Source organism: Pelophylax lessonae (genome assembly GCF_965119305.1).
Source record: "Pelophylax lessonae genome assembly, chromosome: 3".
Classification (NCBI taxonomy): domain Eukaryota; kingdom Metazoa; phylum Chordata; class Amphibia; order Anura; family Ranidae; genus Pelophylax; species Pelophylax lessonae.
Window position 1 is genome coordinate 670,802,445 of NC_138770.1, and position 18,761 is coordinate 670,821,205.

General features: G+C 45.7%; 1 protein-coding gene across 1 annotated transcript in view; it reads right to left on the minus strand.

Annotated features, from left to right (window-relative positions):
* Positions 1 to 2,706: 2,706 nt before the first annotated feature.
* Positions 2,707 to 18,761, minus strand: part of MRPS18A (mitochondrial ribosomal protein S18A) — a 49,646-nt gene continuing 33,591 nt past the window's right edge. The window contains exons 3-6 of the mRNA XM_082251810.1: positions 10,969 to 11,073; positions 5,747 to 5,870; positions 5,022 to 5,091; positions 2,707 to 2,870 (exon numbers count right to left, since the gene is read on the minus strand). Coding sequence (XP_082107936.1) covers positions 2,726 to 2,870; positions 5,022 to 5,091; positions 5,747 to 5,870; positions 10,969 to 11,073 — 444 coding nt within the window. The 3' untranslated portion in view covers positions 2,707 to 2,725. The remainder of the gene's footprint in view (positions 2,871 to 5,021; positions 5,092 to 5,746; positions 5,871 to 10,968; positions 11,074 to 18,761) is intronic.

Below are 18,761 nucleotides of genomic sequence, written 5' to 3' on the forward strand. Positions count from 1 at the left end.
TCAATGGAACCACAGTGGTGCTCAAAAAGTTTGCATCCCCTTGCAGAATTGGTAATATACAGACTGTAGTATTAACAAAGAAAAAGGGTGCCTCTACCTTCTTTGTGCTGGATGACCCTATGTAGAGCTGCATTCAAATTGTGTTAAACTTAAATATTAAATGAGAGTTATCAGTGAGGCGCTACTACTAATTAGCAGTCAAAATATAAATTATAAATATTGTGCTTGATTAATTTAGATGAACAGTGCAACTCATGTGCAAATGATTTCAAGAAAATAGTGCTTGAATAAGAATATAAAATGCATCAATTATCTTCTAAAAAAAAATAAAAATAAAGTGCACATTTTAAACATTCACAAGAATATTAGTGCTATATTAATATAAAGTGCAAATGAATATAAGCATTCTCAAAAATAAAGTGCAACAATAGCTTCATGCACAACCCAGTGCACTGGGTTGTGCATGAAGCTATTGCTGCACTTTATTTTTGAGAACACATATTAATTTGCACTTTATATTTATATAGCACTAATATTCTTGTGAATGTTTAGAATTTGAACTTTAAAAAATAAATAAAATAAAAATAAAGTGCAAATTTTAATCATTCACAAGAATATCAGTGCTATATAAATATAAAGTGCAAATGAGTATGTGTTCTCAAAAATAAAGTGCAACAATAGCTTCATACTTCATAGCATGAAACTATTGTTGCACTTTATTTTTGAGAACACATTCATTTGCACTTTATATTTATTTAGCACTAATATTCTTGTGAATGTTTAAAATCTGCACTTCATTTTTTTTTTTTTTTTTTAGAAGATAATTGAAGCATTTTACATTTTTATATTCTTATTTAAGCACTATTTTCTTGAAATCATTTTCACATGAGTTGCACTGTTCATCCAAATTAATCAAGCGCAATATTTATTATTTATAATTAATATTTTTTGACTGTGTGACAATTAGTAGTAGTGCCTCACTGATCACCCTCAAATATACAGACTGTACCATTTTTTTTAAAGAAATCATGAGAGAGGCGGCAAAACTAGTGATCCACCAAAGATTATCGGCCGAAAATAGGGTTTTCAGCACTGTGCCGAAAGAAGAAAAAAAAAAAAAGTGCCGATAATGGTTACTGAAAGCACCAGCAATTTTACAGTGCTTATAGTGTGTTTTTCATAGGTCATGCGACTCAAAAAATGCATCAGAAATGCATTCCTGCTGTGTTTTCAATGGGGAGGTTTTTTTTTTTTAACCAGCAAGCAAGCAGGATTTTTAACACCCCTTCAAAAAGTGTCGATAATGGCCGAAATAAATTCATATTCCTTTAAATTCATTATATTAATTTAAAAGTTGAAAAAATATTATATATATATATATATATATATATATATATATATATATACACACATATATATATATATATATATATATATACACATATATATACACACACACATACATACACGCATACACACTTAAAAAAAAATATATTTTTAAAAATCTGTCAATTTCGGTTTTGGCCAAGTGCAGCCTGAATTTTCGATTTCGGTGCACCACTAGAAACACGTTTCTTTTATTTCTTATGTGATTTATTTTCAACTGTAGGTCATACCAGAATGGCAGAATCGTAAAACAAATGTAAGCACATTCTGTGTGAAAACGCATTAACTGTCTTCAGATTTGGAAATGTGATGTTTGTACATTTTATGCATTGAAGACTTCAATAAACTTCATTTACCCTTCACCTCGGAGTGCGATCAGTCTGTTTGCTTCTGTCTTCACAATCATAAAACAAAACACGCCAACAAGTAAACCAATGAAGTGCCCCCCTGTTCAAAAGTCTGCATTCCCCTTCGTTCTAATTACTGTGTATTGCCCCCTTTAGCATCAATGACAGCACGCAGTCTTTTTTAACAGTTCTCTACAAGGCCCCGAATTCCTGCAGGTGGTAGAGCTGCCAATTCATCATGGCAAAATGCCTCCAGGTCATGCAAAGTCTTTAGTAATTTTAAATGAATCGCACGTTTGAGATCCCCCTAGAGCAGTGATGGTGAACATTGGCACCCCAGATGTTTTGGAACTACATTTCCCATAATGGTCATGCTTTCTGCAGTGTAGTGGAGCATCATGGGAAATGTTGTTCCAAAACATCTGGGGGGCCAAGGTTCCCCATCATTGCCCTAGAGTGACTCGATATCACCTTCACCTTTTTCTGCTGTAACCACTAGGGGGTCTCCTTGGCCTTGTGCTTAGGGTCATTGCTGTGTTGGAAAGTCCAAGACGGTCCCATGCATAGATGCCTCCCCATCTATGGGCCCGCGCCACTGTCCGCTCTTCCCCCCCCCCCCCATCTACGGGTCCGCGCCACTGTTTGCCCCCCCCCATCTACGGGTCCGCGCCACTGTTTACCCCCCCATCTACAGGGCCATGCCACTGTCCGCCCCCCCTATCTACAGGCCTGCGCCACTGTCCGCCCCCCCCCCCCCCCATCTACGGGTCCGCGCCACTGTTTGCCCCCCCCCCATCTACGGGTCCGCGCCACTGTCCGCGCCCCCCCCCCCATCTGCAGGCCCGCGCCACTGTCCGCCCCCCCCCCCCCCCATCTACGGGCCCGCGCCATGTTTGTGTTTTCCATAGATCTGTGCCATGTTCATCCAATTTATAGTATAGATCTGCATGAAGCATTGTGGGAAAAGAAATACGTTTATTCAATATGACAGTTCATTGTCTGTAAAAGAGAGGTTTTTTACTGTAGCGCACATTATCCTTCATGATGGGGTCCCCAACTGGCATTTTCACTTTGCACCACTTAAGTCCTTTCCTGAGAATTGGCCGAGTGCTGGACACAGACCAGCGAGTCAGATACCTGCAAAGAGAAGCAGCCACATAGACAACATTATATCAGGGTGATGGCTGAGGAATGGTAAGAGACCAATAGAAAAGACAAAGCACCAGGCAAATAAACTGAGCGCATGATGAAAGAGCTACTTATGCAAGATAACCTTTAGTAAAGAAACAAAATGATCTAGTCACAAATAAACCTGGACTTGACAGAAAGGGAGATGAAGAAGAGAAGGATAGAGAGGAGGGGGTAGGGAAGAAAATAACTGACCTAATCCAATTTTAAAGCGGATCTTCACTGCATTTGAGCACCACAAACCAAATTCATTTTAATATTCAAAGCAAACTCCCCCATCCATTCATGTCTATTGGGGGTGAACCAATGCCCTATTTTTTTTAATCGATGAGTACTGATACCTTGAGGTTCGATTTGCATCCATATAAAATTAATGGGCTCAAATTGCACTGCAAATAATCGCATAGGATTTGAACAGGAATGCGCTGTGATTCCTGTCCAAATCCCATGCGATTCTTTTCAGTGTAATTTGAGCCCATTCATTTTGTATGGGAGCAAATCACACTGCAAACTATCAGTTTTGGGTATCAGAGCATTTTCACGAGTAGGAGTACACGTGAAAATACTCCGTATCGGCTCGGATACCATTATCGGTGCATCCCTAGTCTCCAGGCATTGTTTTGTTGAGAAATCGCTTTAAAAAAAACCCCTAGCATTACTGCCCGTGGCCATCTTGAGTAAGGGCAAATGATTCATGTAGCATTTACTTCCTTGAGTCCATCAGCCCCTAAGCTCAAGCAAGCAGGCGGGAGGGTGTGCTTAGCTGAGAAAACCCCTCCTAAAGACTCCTGGGATGTAGGACATCATTTGCCTAGGCAAGTAACCAGGAAGTACCTAAAGAAATGGAAAAAAATTCCATTACCGTAAAATCCTTTTCTCTGATGTTCATTGAGGGACACAGCGCCAGAATCTTCTTGACCATTGGGTTATGCTGCCCCCTACAGGAGGAGGACACTAGGCAGGAAAAAGCCTTACCACGCCTATGGGGCAGTCCCAGGGAATATACTCCCACTTCCAGCTATAGGCACTCAGTTTTGTTGCAAGCAGTGTCAGAAGAAATATAACCCAACTCAATAGAGAGGTGGGTGCTGTGTCAGTCAATGGACATCAGAGAAAAGGATTTTACAGTAAGACAATTTTCTCTTATGTTCATTGACGGACACAGCTTCAGAATCTTCTTGACCACTGGGATGTCCCAAAGCAGTGTCAAAACATGGGGGGTGGGAAAAAACATGGCAGAATTAAATTCCCTAATGCTAAACCTAGCCAAGCTGGTAACACAGAGCTCAACCAGTAACACAGAGCTCTGTGCAAAACCAACTGCACAGAGGAGGTAAGTATAGCATGTTTTTTTTTTCGTTTTAAATAACAAAGGACTTTACAATCACTTTAAAGGCACTAAATAATCTGAAGTAAAGATAAAAAAAGAATCAAACACTGAATGTTTGTGGCTCCATTAGTCAACTTTTCATTCCTTATGCTGTGTGGGGCGCAGAGAGCCCGGGGCCCGCTGGGAGGGGAAAAGAGAGCTCGGGGCCCGCTGGGAGGGGAAAAGAGAGCTCGGGGCCCGCTGGGAGGGGAAAAGAGAGCTCAGGGCCCGCTGGGAGGGGAAAAGAGAGCTCGGGGCCCGCTGGGAGGGGAGAAGAGAGCTCGGGGCCCGCTGGGAGGGGAGAAGAGAGCTCGGGGCCCGCTGGGTGGGGAGAAGAGAGCTCGGGGCCCGCTGGGTGGGGAGAAGAGAGCTCGGGGCCCGCTGGGTGGGGAGAAGAGAGCTCGGGGCCCGCTGGGTGGGGAGAAGAGAGCTCGGGGCCCGCTGGGCGGGGAGAAGAGAGCTCGGGGCCCGCTGGGTGGGGAGAAGAGAGCTCGGGGCCCGCTGGGTGGGGAGAAGAGAGTCCGGGGCCGCAGGGAGGGGAGAAGAGAGCCCGGGGCCACAGGGAGGGGAGAAGAGAGCCCGGGGCTGCAGGCAGGGGAGAAGAGAGCTCGGGGCCGCAGGGAGGGGAGAAGAGAGCTCGGGGCCCGCTGGGTGGGGAGAAGAGAGCCCGGGGCCGCTGGGAGGGAAGAAGAGAGACCGGGGGGCCGCTGGGCGGGGAGAAGAGGGCTCACCTGTTTAGCTGGAATTTTGGCCTGGGCACAACTCCTTCCGGAAGTTTGGGCCTGTGATTTGGAAAAAGGCCTGGAGATAGAAAACAAATATTACTGTAATCACTAGACAGATATCAAATATTCAAAAAGACATCTAAAACTTTATATCACATCACCTTCTTTCTCCATGTATGAGTTAAATAAAGGGAGAGAGCTTGTCACCTGCAAAGGGGAAAGGAAAGGCCACTTCTGACCATCACATCATGAGGTTGGTTGTTTTTCTTCAAAATTAATGGGCATTTGTATGGCGTAGGCTCCACTTTGTGGCTATAATAGCCTCCACTTTTTGTGGAAGGGTTCCCACAAGATCTTCCTGCAGTCGGTTTTTGTCTCTTCCCTTCCCACATGGCCATGATATAAGTGATGATGGTGGTGGTGGTATTGGTGGGGAGGGGAGGGGGAGGCGTTTGCTTCAGTTTGACAGAAATAGAGGTTCCAGCATTGAAATCTCATCAATTAAGATATAAAAATCCAGCATAATTCAATGTTTTCACATTCTAGATGAAGCAAGCTTGTAGAGGAAATTTAGATTCTTCTGATTCTTTTGCACCACACCCGACTGTCAACCGTTTATTGTTTATAAAGCAGGCAATCAATTTATACAGGACATAAAAAGTAGAACGCTGACAATTTAAATATTTCTGTTCTCTAACCCCACAGGGGGCAGTTGTTGGCTCGGTTCTTACCCGCTCGATGGGCCATCTTAACACACGCTTCAACTTTCTTGTGTTCCTCTGCACACAGGCCCGTCACTTTGCGCGATATCATTCCACCATCCGACCGGATGAACTGACTGAGGACAAGAACGTCCTGCAGAGAAGACAATCATAAAAAAGGAAGATGGGATTTTATTTCCATCACATTTCGTATCCTACACACTGCACTGGTCATAGAAACATAGAAGAGAGACGGCAGAAAAAGACCAACTAGTCTGATCAAGTACAGATCTACAGTATGTTTGCCCCAAGAATGTTTAACCACTTAAGCCCCGGAAGATTTTACCCCCTTCCTGACCAGGGGGTATTTTGCGATTCGGCACTGCGTGACTTTAACGGACAATTGCGCGGTCGTGCGACGCTGTATCTAAACGAATTTGGCGTCCTTTTTTTCCCACAAACAGAGCTTTCTTTTGGTGGTATTTGATCACCTGTGCGATTTTTTGATCATGCGCTATAAACAAAAAAAGAACGTAAATTTTGCAAAAATAGCAATATTTTTCACATTTTTTTTATATGAAATTCCCCCCCAAAAAAAATGTAAAAATCAAAATTTTTTAACATTTTCGGCCAATTTGTTTTATGCCTATGTTTGGTAAAAAAAAAAAAAAAAAAAAAAAAAAAAAAAAAAAAAAATCGCAAAAAGCGTATTTTGATTGGTTTGCGCAAAAGTTATCGCGTTTACTAACAAAGGGAAAGATTTTTGTTGTTTTTTTTTTTAACGCGTAATGGCGGCAATCTGCGATTTTTTTTTCGCGGTACTGCGACATTGCGGCGGACAGATCAGACCCTTGACTGACATTTTTGACACTTTTGGGGTTACCAGTGACATTTCTACAGTAATCAGTGCTATATATATATGCACTGTTACTGTAAAAATACACTGGCAGTGAAGGGGTTAACTTTTTTTTGAAAGGGCGGGGCTGTGTGTGTCCCTAGGGGCGTGCTTTCTACTGTGATTGGCTGTGGCTTCAGATGTATGAAGAGTGATCAACGGTTCTACATAGTAGAACCGTATGATCATCCTTCATACACAGGGGAGAATGACAGGCATCGGGTCCGCCGGTCACACGCGTGAGGGGGGGTCCGTGACCGCGCGGGGGCGCGCGCTCGCTCCCTAGACCCTCACAAGCTAGTGACGTAGATCTACGTCACTTTGCCTGTGAGGGGCTGACTGCCGACGTAGATCGGCGTTAGGCAGTCGGCAAGTGGTTAACCACGCAAGGACCAGGCCTAATTTCTGACACATGTTGTTTACAAGTTAAAATCAGTATTTTTTTGCTAGAAAATTACTTAGAACCCCCAAGTAATATAGTATATATATATATATATATATATATATATATATATATATATATATATATATATAAGCAAAGGCTCTGGAGAAGAAAATGGCGGCCGTTGCAATATTTTTTGTCATGCGGTATTTCAAAACGCTATTTTTTTGGAAAAAATATATTATACTGAATATAAAAAAATAAAAAAAAAACAGTAAAGTTAGCCCAATTTTTTCTATACTGTGAAATATGATGTTACGCAGAGTAAATAAATACCCAACATGTTACGGTTTAAAATTGCGCACACTCGTGGAATGGTGACAAACTACGGTACAGTAGTTAAAAATAGGCTCCATCGGTGACGCTTTAAAAATTTTAACAGTTACCAGTTTGGAGTTACACAAGTAGTACTATTGCTCTCGCTCTGGCGATCGCAGCGATGCCTCACATGTGTGGTTGGAACACCGTTTTCATTTGCGGGCGCAACTTACGTATAAGTTTTCTTTTGTGCGCGAGCTTACAGCGAGGAGGGCGCTTTAAAATTATTTTTTTTAATATTTATTTTAATTTTTTTATTTTTAGTTCTTAAAAAAAAAAATCTGATCACTTTTATTGCTGTCACATGTAATGTAAACATCCTTGTGACAGTAATAGGCAGTGACAGGCACTCTTTATGGAGGGATCGGGAGTCTAAAAAGACCCCAAACCCCTCCACTGCACTTCAATGTATTCAAAATGCCGAAATCAGCATTTTTGAATACGGACAGTTTTTTTTAAAATCTGCGCCATTAGCCGCCGAGTAAACCGGAAGTGACGTTGTGACGTCACTTCCTGGTTACTACATCCGAGACCCGATGAAAGCTGAATCCAGCTTTGTTTGGGACTCCAACCAGCCAGTGGACATGCCGGCTGCTGGTTCCTTGAGTCTCCCGATGGGACGGGAGACCTGGGCAGAGCCACAAAAGGCAGCCGGAGGGGGGGGGGGGGGGGGGGGGTTACATCCCCTCCAGCTCGCTGGGATAACAGCCGAGCAGGTGCATCGGTTGTTATCTCCTGAAAGCCGACTGCCGGCTCTACGAAACAGTACTGGGAAGATTGATGCCTGCACAGGCATCATATTGGTACAACCACTTCTGAAAGACGACGTACAGGTACGTTGGTTTGCGGGAAGTGGTTAAATTCCCTTACTGTTGACTGACTCCCTATTTGTGGAAGAAGTCTGCTCCAAGCAACTCTTTCTGTAAAATAATACTTTAACACTACTCTTAAGCTTTCCTCCTGCTAGTTTGGGATCATGTAAATGGGATCATATCCTCTAGCCTCTCCTCAGACCTTTTACAATGTTTGTTGGCTGTCTCTGGACTTGTTCTGTCTTATCAATATCTCTTTGTAAGTGAGATCTCTAGAACTGGATATAGTATTCTAATTAAGGCCTAACTAAAGATCTATATAGAGGAAATCAGGACCTTCTTCCTCCTGCTGGTGACCCCTCTAGTGATATAAAGATTTACTGTATATAGAGGAATCAGGACCTCCTTCCTCCTGCTGGTGATCCCTCTAGTGATATAAAGATCTATATAGAGGAATCGGGATCTCCTTCCTCCTGCTGGTGGCCACTCTAGCGATATAAAGATCCATATAGAGAAATCAGGACCTCCTTCTCCCTGCTGGGGATCCCTCTAGTGATATCCAAAGATCTATATCAGGAGTTCCCAAACTATGGGTCGCAACCCACTGGTGGGTAGCGAGCTGCATTTGAGTTGGTTGCTGGTGGATTTTACTGAGAGCGGTCAGGGCTGCCGAGGCATCGGCAGCACAATGCGTTACAAGGAAGGAGTAGGCGGGACCTTGAGCTCCACTGCGCTCCGACCCCGCCCCTTGCCGTGCGTGCTGTGTTCTGTACGGGAGGCGGCGCCTCGGGGTAGGAGTCGGACTGAGTGGAGCCGTTATCAGAGTGCAGTGCCAGTTCCAGTCACCAGGTAGGCCAGACACTGCTTGATGGCTTATTTTAAGGCCTGGTTCACATGTATGCGGGTTGGCGACCCAAATTTGCACAGGCATAGCAGCCCATTGATTCGAATGGGCTGCTATGCCTGCGTTTTCTGCTGAAAAAAGGTGCATGCTGAATTTAATTTGGTCCGCCAACCCGCATACATGTGAACCAGGCCTAAAGCAGAAATATAATATATAGCGCCAACAAATTCTGTAGCGCTTTACAATATTCAAATACAAGCAAGTGGGTCCCGAAAAATAACTGTACAGTATTCAGAAGTGGGTCTCGGCCCAAAAAAGTTTGGGAAGCCCTGATCTATATAGAGAAATCGGGGTCTAATTTCCCCTGCTAGTGATATAAAGATCTACATAGAGGAATCAGGACCTCCTTCCTCCTGCTGGGGATCCCTCTTGGGATATAAAGATCTAAATAGAGGAAATCATAACCTCCTTCATCCTGCTGGTGACCACATTAGTAATATAAAGATTTACTGTATATAGAGGAATCAGGACCTCCTTCCTCCTGCTGGTTACCCCTCTAATGATAATTAAAGATCTATATAGAGGAATCAGGACCTCCTTCCTCCTGCTGGTGACCCCTCTAGTGATATAAAGATCTATATGGAGGAATCAGGACCTCCTTTTTCCTGCTGATTACCCCTCTAATGATAATTAAAGATCTATATAGAGGAATCAGGACCTCCTTTTTCCTGCTGATTACCCCTCTAATGATAACTAAAGATCTATATAGAGGAATCAGGACCTCCTTCCTCCTGATGGTGACCCCTCTAGTGATATAAAGATCTACATAGAGGAATCAGGACCCCCCTCCTCCTGCTGGGGATCCTTCTAGTGATAACTAAAGATCTATATACAGCAATCGGGGGATCTACTTCCTCCTGCTGGGGATCTCTCTATTGATGCAACCCCAAAATTCTATTCACTCTCACCACTGCCAAACCACACTGTTTGTTCATGTTAAAATCTAAAATAATTACCCCCAAACCTTTTTCCTCTGTAGTTCTGGCCAATACTGTACCCCAGTATTGAACACTATATCAGGATTAATTTTGCTAAGTGGATTATTTTGAAATTAGAAACAATGAATTGCACTTTACACAATCTTTTAGCAATGCCAAATCATGATTCAGGTTATAGATACCTACAAGTTCTCAGCAGCCTGATGAATACTGGCTGAGCTAAGAAGGCCCCCCCTTGTAAAATGGGCCTGCCATTCCCAAATTATTTTCATTCATTTTATGTACAGTAAGTTATATGTTATACACAATTTCCTTTTACCAAAGCAGCTATTTTGAAAACTCTTCTATTGATCGGACTCTCAGCGGTCGGTCTGGCTTACATGGTACATTTTAGGACATTTTGCTTGCAAACTACCATTCTACCTCATTCTTCTGGAGAACCTCCCTCATCCGTATTACTATAGGGATACCTATAACAATAGCGTTCAGTATGTGAATTTGATTTTTAGTTTATGGGCTTTTATAAAGAGGTTTCTCCCCATGTTACATGCATGGCAAACTGGGTGTCTATCAGACTGCAGCAAGCATTGCATACCAGTAATGAAGCAGTGGTATGAAGGGGGAAGCCCTATAGCAGGGATCCTCAAACTACGGCCCTCCAGCTGTTGTGGAACTACACATCCCATGAGGCATTGTAAAACTCTGACATTCACAGACAGGACAAGGCATGATGGGAATTGTAGTTCCTGAACAACTGGAGGGCCATAGTTTGAAGACCCTTGCCCTATATAAACAGTCTCTAAGCACTAGCTTTCAGAAAATAGTTGATTTTTGGAAAATGTAGAAATCATTTACTCAAAACCATTGATAAGTGGAGTACATAAAGTGAAAGGTCCTCTTTAAAAGTCTCTCCTGACATAGAGCAGTCTTGTGAAGATCTTACCGTGTAGTCGTATTTATGTTTGAGGTTCCAGCGGCAGATCGGACATTGACCGGAGGGATTCGGAGGATCCAATGTTGGTTTCTCTTCTAAGATACGTCCTTCAAACTACAAAACAGAAGAGAGTTTCTATACATTGTAAAGATGTGAACAGCATTTGTATATACACTATATTACCAAAAGTATTGGGACACCTGCCTTTACACGCACATGAAATTTAATGACATCCCAGTCTTAGTCCGTAGGGTTCAATATTGAGTTGGCCCACCCTTTGCAGCTATAACAGCTTCAAGTCTTCTGGGAAGGCTGTCCACAAGGTTTAGGAGTGTGTCTATGGGAATGTTTGACCATTCTTCCAGAAGCGCATTTCTGAGGTCAGGCGCTGATGTTGGAGAGAAGGCCTGGCTCCCAATCTCCACTCTAATTCATCCCAAAGGTGTTCTATCGGGTTGAGGTCAGGACTCTGTGCAGGTCAGTCAAGTTCCTCCACCCCAAACTCGCTCATCCATGTCTTTATGGACCTTGCTTTGTGCACTGGTGTGCAGTCTTGTTGGAACAGGAAGGGGCCATCCCCAAACTGTTCTCACAAAGTTGGGAGCATGAAATTGTCCAAAATACCTTGGTATGCTGACGCCTTAAAGCGGAGTTCCGGGCACAAAATCGATCTTTTTTTTTTGTGCCCGTCCGCTTGTTCTCCTTCACCTGAAAAGGAATTGGATAGTTTTTTTTTTTTTTTTTACTCACCTTGTAATTGAAGATCGAAAATACTCACCTCAGTGTACTTCCTCCCTCTGAGCCGCGGCTCCGCCGTCACTTCCTGTCTTGCGATGATTCCTGGGAGCTGAACGTCATAGCTCCCAGGAATCAATGCGACGGCACCAGCCCCGCTCGTCACTTCCGGTGCAACGCCGCATTCCCTGCTAAACAGCTTCTGGGCATGCCCAGAAGCTGTGGAGGAATGCGTCGCCGCACCGGAAGTGACGAGAGGGGCCGGTGCAGGCGCATTCTGGGAGAAGAGGACGCGGAAGAAGACGCAGAAGAGGATCGCGCCGGCTTCAGCTGCCCACAAGAGAGATGGCAACGCTGTGGAAGAAATTTTATAAGTGAGTATTTCTTCTAAAAGGTAAGTGTGAACCGGGACAGATCAGAGGCTAGCCATTGTGGAATGTACTAGCCCTGACTGTCCCGGGGGTATGTTCACTGAAAAATGTTTTCTGTGCCCGGAACTCCGCTTTAAGAGCTCCCTTCACTGGAACTAAGGGGCCAATGAATTAGAGCGGAGACTGCAAGCCAGGCCTTCTCGTCCTACATCAGTGACTGACCTCACAAATGAGCTTCTGGAAGAATGGTCAAACATTCCCATAGACACACTCCTTAACCTTGTGGACGCCCTTCCCAGAAGAGTTGAAGCTGTTATAGCTGCACAGGGTGGGCCAACTCAATATTGAACCCTACAGACTAAGACTGGGATGCCATTAAAGTTCATGTGTGTGTGATATGTTGTGGCTGTAATTCCTTCACACCTGCTGTGCCTATTGTGAGATGCAGGAACACAAAGAGCTGCTGCCGCTCAGGTGTAAGCAACAGGATCTTCAAGCATAGGGTGCATGTCCGATCTGCGACCCGAGCAACATCCAACAATCAGGAAATGTAAACCGCACTCCGAGATGAAGATCAAATGGACTTTATTAATGAAATAATGTTCAATCGTGACAAGCATCAAGGACATACGAATAGGAACAGTTAACGTATTTCACAAATTAAATTTGCTTAATCAACACTCTTAAACATAACTCCGGACCGCCCGCTGCAGATATACTGCGGCAGGCAGCCCCTCCTGTGCGAACCAATGTAGGGGTTCATCGGTCACGTGCTCGCGCCCCCAGCACCAGGCGCGTGACCAACGTACCTCTACATTGGTTCGCACAGGAGGGGCTGCCTGCCGCAGTATATCTGCAGCGGGCGGTCCGGAGTTATGTTTAAGAGTGTTGATTAAGCAAATTTAATTTGTGAAGCACGTTAACTGTTCCTATTCGTATGTCCTTGATGCTTGTCACGATTGAACATTATTTCATATATATCTGCGGCGGGCGGCCCAGAACTGGTTAATTATCTTTGTGAGTTTATTAACTTATCTACCGTATATGCTTGAGTATAAGCCGACTTTTTCGGCATCTTTTTTTATGCTGAAAAAGCCCCCCTCGGCTTATACTCGGGTCACGGTCTCACTTACCTTTTAAAAATGGCGCCGCCCGGCGTCAACACTTCACCGCGCATGCGCTGCCTGCCTGGGAATAGCCGAACGTGTACGGGCTTTCCCGAGCATCGGTGGCACATGTGCGGTGATGTGTTGGCGATGGGTGGCGCCATTTTTAAATGTAAGGCGCCACACTGACAGGTAAGCGAGACTCCTCCGCAGCCCCTGCATTTCCTCATGCAATGTTCCGGGCATGGTACAGGAGCCCGCAGCACTGCATCTCCTGTACCATCTGTGCCATGCCTGTACCATCTCTTGTGCCATGCCTGTACCATCTCCTGCGCCATGTCTCTACCATCGCCTGTACCAACTCCTGTGTCATGCCTGTACCATCAACTGTGCCATGCCTGTACCATCAACTGTGCCATGCCTGTACCATCAACTGTGCCATCAACTGTGCCATGCCCGTACCATCTCCTGTGCCATGCCCGTACCATCTCCTGCGCCATGCCTGTACCATCTCCTGTGCCATGCCCACAGCCCTGCATCTCCTGCACCATGCCCGCAGCCCCCTGTTTTGTGTCTTGTAGTGGTCCAGTTGGGTCCAGTAGCTGCTGCATTTCCCACCCTAGGCTTATACTCGAGTCAATACGTTTTCCCACTTTTTTGTGGTAAAATTAGGTGCCTCGGCTTATATTCAGGTCGGCTTATACTCGAGTATATACGGTAATTCTCTTGGATTGCACCCGCAGGTTTCATTTAAAGTCCCAATCTCCCCTTGTTTTTATTCAACTTGCCCTAGGAATGGAGGTATATGACCTTATCTTGTCATTTCTTCATTTAAAGTCCCGATCAATTTCCCTCCTCTTTTCTCCAAAACATACTTTATTGATAAAGGGTACAGTGTGCAAGTTGCAGCAGCTTACGGGTTTCGGTAAAAAAAAAAACGTTATTCATAGCCTAGGCCAGTGATGGCGAAACTTGGCACCCCAGATGTTTTGGAACTACATTTCCCCATAATACTCAACTACACTGCAGAGTGCATGAGCATCATGGGAAATGTAGTTCCAAAACATCTGGGGTGCCAAGGTTAACCATCACTGGCCTAGGCGTATATGTTTGTTTGTAAACCACAGGTCTACTTTAAAACTCCAAAACTTTTCAGGCCGGGAGCAGTAAAACGTTATATTTGCGTTTTAAGCAAAACATCCACAAACACCACCACGTAGGTGAGCGAGGGAATACAATCACAGTCCTTGAAATCTAGTGCAAAACATGATCTAGAGGTCCAACGTTTCACCTAGCAACCACAAAAATAACTATGCAGGCATGGAAGCCTCTTCTGAAAATGCACATCCGGATCTAACATCCAATGGGGGGGGGGGGGGGGGGATGGAATCAGAATTGGGCCACACTCCGGTCACAGGTCCGGCAGAGGCCCGTGATGGCAAACCTTGGCACCACAGATGTTTTGGAACTACATTTCCCATGATGCTCATGCACTCTGCAGTGTAGTTGAGCATCATGGGAAATGTAGTTCCAAAACATCTGGGGTGCCAAGGTTTGCCATCACTGGTCTATGCAATCAGCTCAGATGGATGCAGGAAAGTAATGAAGAGACGAGTGGCTGCTCTCCATCGCTCTCATGAGCCTCATCCTGGGACACAGCCAGAACCTCACATGTGAGCAGTTTATTCATACACAGATAACACGTCTTGCATCTTGTAATGTGTATACACTATTGAAATCTGATTTACTGCACCGCTAAATGTGAGGAATTCAATGTCTGGCCAAATAAAGAGAAATTCAGACATTCACAAGTTAAGCAAGAGCGGGCATATCGAGACAAATAAAAGATGAAATAGATTTTATTGGCGCAAACACAGCATTCTAATAAACCTCATTCACTGCGTCTCCGTCCAATTCTTCATCTGATGCATTCTAAAAAAGAGCGATGGTTATGCAACTCTGCACAGCCGTCCATAAAGAGGTCCTTCAGGGCATGTTGTGGCTTCGGCTTCCATAAATAGGCACAACCGTATGATATTTTTTATATCGACCGAAAAAAAAAATGTCACCCTCTGTTACCACAATAACTCCTCCATGGAAAAAAAATAAAATCTAGCTTATGCCCATCATAAGAACCTAAAAGACACAAATATCGGACCCCTGGACTTTAGAGGTGTCATTAACCACTTGACTTCCAAAAGATTTACCCCCCCCCCCCCCCCCGGGCCATTTTTCGGTGTTTGACATAGTTACTTTAAAGCTATAGTATACTCCGCTTTTTAGCTTTTACCTACAGGTAAGTCTATAATAAGGCTTTCCTGTAGGGAAAATTAATATCTCCTAAAGCTGCACAGTTTAGGAGATATTCACCCTGCATGCAGCCGCCGACACCAGCGGCACATGCGCTCTGAAGGTCCAGCTCCTTGACGGAAAGTGAACTTTAATTTTTTTTTTTCCAGGAATGTTATATAGCAGAATGTGAAAAATGTTTTTTTTTTTTTTTTCAGAATTGTTGCTTTTTTTGTGTATCGTGCAAAACATAAAAAAAAAAAAAAAAAAGAAAAAAAAAAGAAAAAAAAAATTGCACAGGTGATCCAATACCACCAAAAGAAAAACTGAATTTTTGTAAAATCTTACCTGTAAAATTCCTTTCTCTGAGTCCTCCGACAGTCGCCGCCGCCTCCAAGTCATCACTGTTGGGTATTGACTTCCGCTCCGCAGGAGTAGCTAGGCATAAAGACCTTAGTCAAAAGAACAAAGGCATTTGCATATACACACCCATGGGGGCTGTCCCATCTTGTCAATACCCCCCTGCAGTGACCACTCCCAACTCAGTTTGGTAGCATAGCAGTAGGTAATAAGAACACAACCCCAAAAGAGGGGCGGGGGCGGCGACTGTCGGAGGACTCAGAGAAAGTAATTTTACAGGTAAGATTTTACAAAAATTCAGTTCTCTTACGTCCTCCGAAAGTCGCCGCCGCCTCTAAGTCATCACTGTTGGGATGTCCCAAAGCAGTATAGACATGAGGGGTGGGAGGCGCAACCGTAGAAAAGGCAACGCAGTACCCACATCAAAGAAAGGAACCTTACATGCACAGTAAGAGAACCTGCTGGGCAACAGAAAACAATGCTCAACAGGAGCAACAGCCCAGGAAAGCAAATACCAACAGCCAGGGACCCATAAAAAAACAAGGGTCCTTCATGGCACAGCCGCACTGAGAACTTTGCGGCCAAAAGGGGGCATCAGCTGATGCCAGAACATCTACTTTGTAGAATTTGGAAAAAGTGTGCACCGACGACCAAGTCGCAGCCTTGCACACCTGGGCCACCGAGGCCCGATGCCAATAGGCCCAGGACGCACTCACAGATCTGGTAGAGTGTGCCTTAACAGGGTAGGGTGGAACCCGTTCCTTCAAAGCATAGGCCTGTTCTATGGTCTGTCTGATCCATTTGGCAATAGTCGCTGCGGACGCAGCCATGTCCTTCCGAGGTCCCTCAGGAAGGACAAAGAGGGAATCCATCTTCCGAACACATTCCGTAGACAACAGGTAAACCCTGATTGCCCTGACAACATCCAAGGAATGCAGAGCAACCTCCTTAGGATTCTTAGGCTTCGTACAAAGCGAAGGCAGGACAATGTCCTCATTAATGTGGAACTCAGAGATCACCTTAGGAAGAAAGGAGGGATGCGGACGCAAAACCACCTTATCCTTGTGAATCACCAAGTACGGAGAGCGGCAAGATAACGCTGCCAGTTCCGATACCCTGAGAGCCGAAGTGATCGCCACCAAAAAGGCAACCTTCTTAGACAGCAGAGGCAATGATATCTCCCTTATGTTTTCAAAGGGAGCACGCAGTAACACAGACAGAACCAAGTTCAAGTCCCATGGAGGTAAGGGCTCCTTCCTGGGAGGAGCCAAATGTCGTACACCTTGAATGAAGGTGCGAACCAGGGAATGAGACGCCACAGGGCGTTGGAAAAGAATAGCCAGTGCGGACACCTGGTCCACCCCGACTGGAAGAAGGCCAACACTCTCGACACCGAGTACGAGCGAGGGGAGAACCCCCTGGACTCACACCAGACGAAATAGGCCTTCCAAGTACGGTAATAAGATTTTACCAGAGAAAGTTTTACTAGCCTTGACAAGGGTAGGGATGACCTCAGGGGAGAGACCCCTGTCCTTCAGGACCTGGGTCTCAACAGCCAGGCCGTTAAAGCCAGCGACTGTAAAGCAGGATGGAAGATCGGACCCTGAGATAGGAGATCTTCCCGCATTGGCAGCCGCCACGGAGGCGCCACTGCCAGGTGAACAATGTCGGCGTACCAGGACCAGCGTGGCCAGTCTGGCGCCACCAGAATCACCAGGTGCGGTTCCAAGGCTAACCTGCGGAGGAACCTGGATAGCAACTGAATCGGAGGAAAGGCATACATCGGACGATACTGATGCCAAGGGGCCACCAACGCATCCGAGGCGTCCGCTAGAGGATCGCGCGTTCTTGCCACGAACCTTTCCACCTTGTGGTTTAGCTGAGATGCGAACAGATCCACGTCCGGGGATCCCCACTTCGCACACAGCATTTGGAAGACCTCCGGGTGTAGGGACCATTCCCCCTGGTCCAGGGTCTGGCGGCTCAGATAGTCGGCCTGCCAGTTCTCCACACCCGGAATGTGAACTGCTGAGATTGCCGGGACATAAGTCTCGGCCCAAGACAGAATGTCGGTCACCTCCCGGGCCGCCCCGGCACTCCTGGTGCCCCCTTGGTGGTTGATGTAAGCCACTGCGGTAGCATTGTCCGTCTGTACCCGAACAGGACGGCCCCGAAGTCGGTCCGACCAATGCAATTGCAGCACATTTATCGGGAGGGAGGACTCCTCCTCCGACCAAGTGCCCTGGGCAGACCGGTTGCCCAGGACTCCACCCCAGCCCGACAGGCTGGCATCCGTGGTAATCACTGTCCACAACAACGGACGGAAGGACTTGCCTTCCGCCACCGTCAGGGACTGGAGCCACCACAGAAGAGCCAATCTGGTCTGACGACTCAAGGAGACACTCAGATCCAGGGACTGAGGCAGTCTGTCCCACCTGGCCAGGATCTCCGCCTGGAGAGCCCGCGTGTGAAACTGAGCAAAGGGTATCGCCTCGAAGGTACATACAGGTCCTGAGCGACGAGGACGGGTTGTCCCTGAGGGACCTGAGCTCGTCCTGCAAGGTCCGGAGCTTGTCCTCCGGCAAGAACACCTTTGCCTGAGCAGAGTCCAGAATCATTCCCAGATGGGGAAGACGAACCTATGGAGACAACGTCGATTTCTGAACGTTGATGGTCCATCCGAACTCCTGTAGCGTCTGCCCCATGGTGGACAGATCGCGCACTAGGTCCTGGCTGACACTCGATCTCAGAAGTCAGACCGCAATGCCCTCGGCCCTTAGCAGGCCCAGAACCGGCGCCAGCACTTTGGTAAAAACCCTTGGAGCCGAAGCGAGACCGAAAGGTAACACCACAAACTGATAGTGGTCCTCTGCGATAGCAAACCGAAGGTACCGCTGATGACTCTCGAAAATGGGGATATGCAGGTACGCATCTTTCAGAT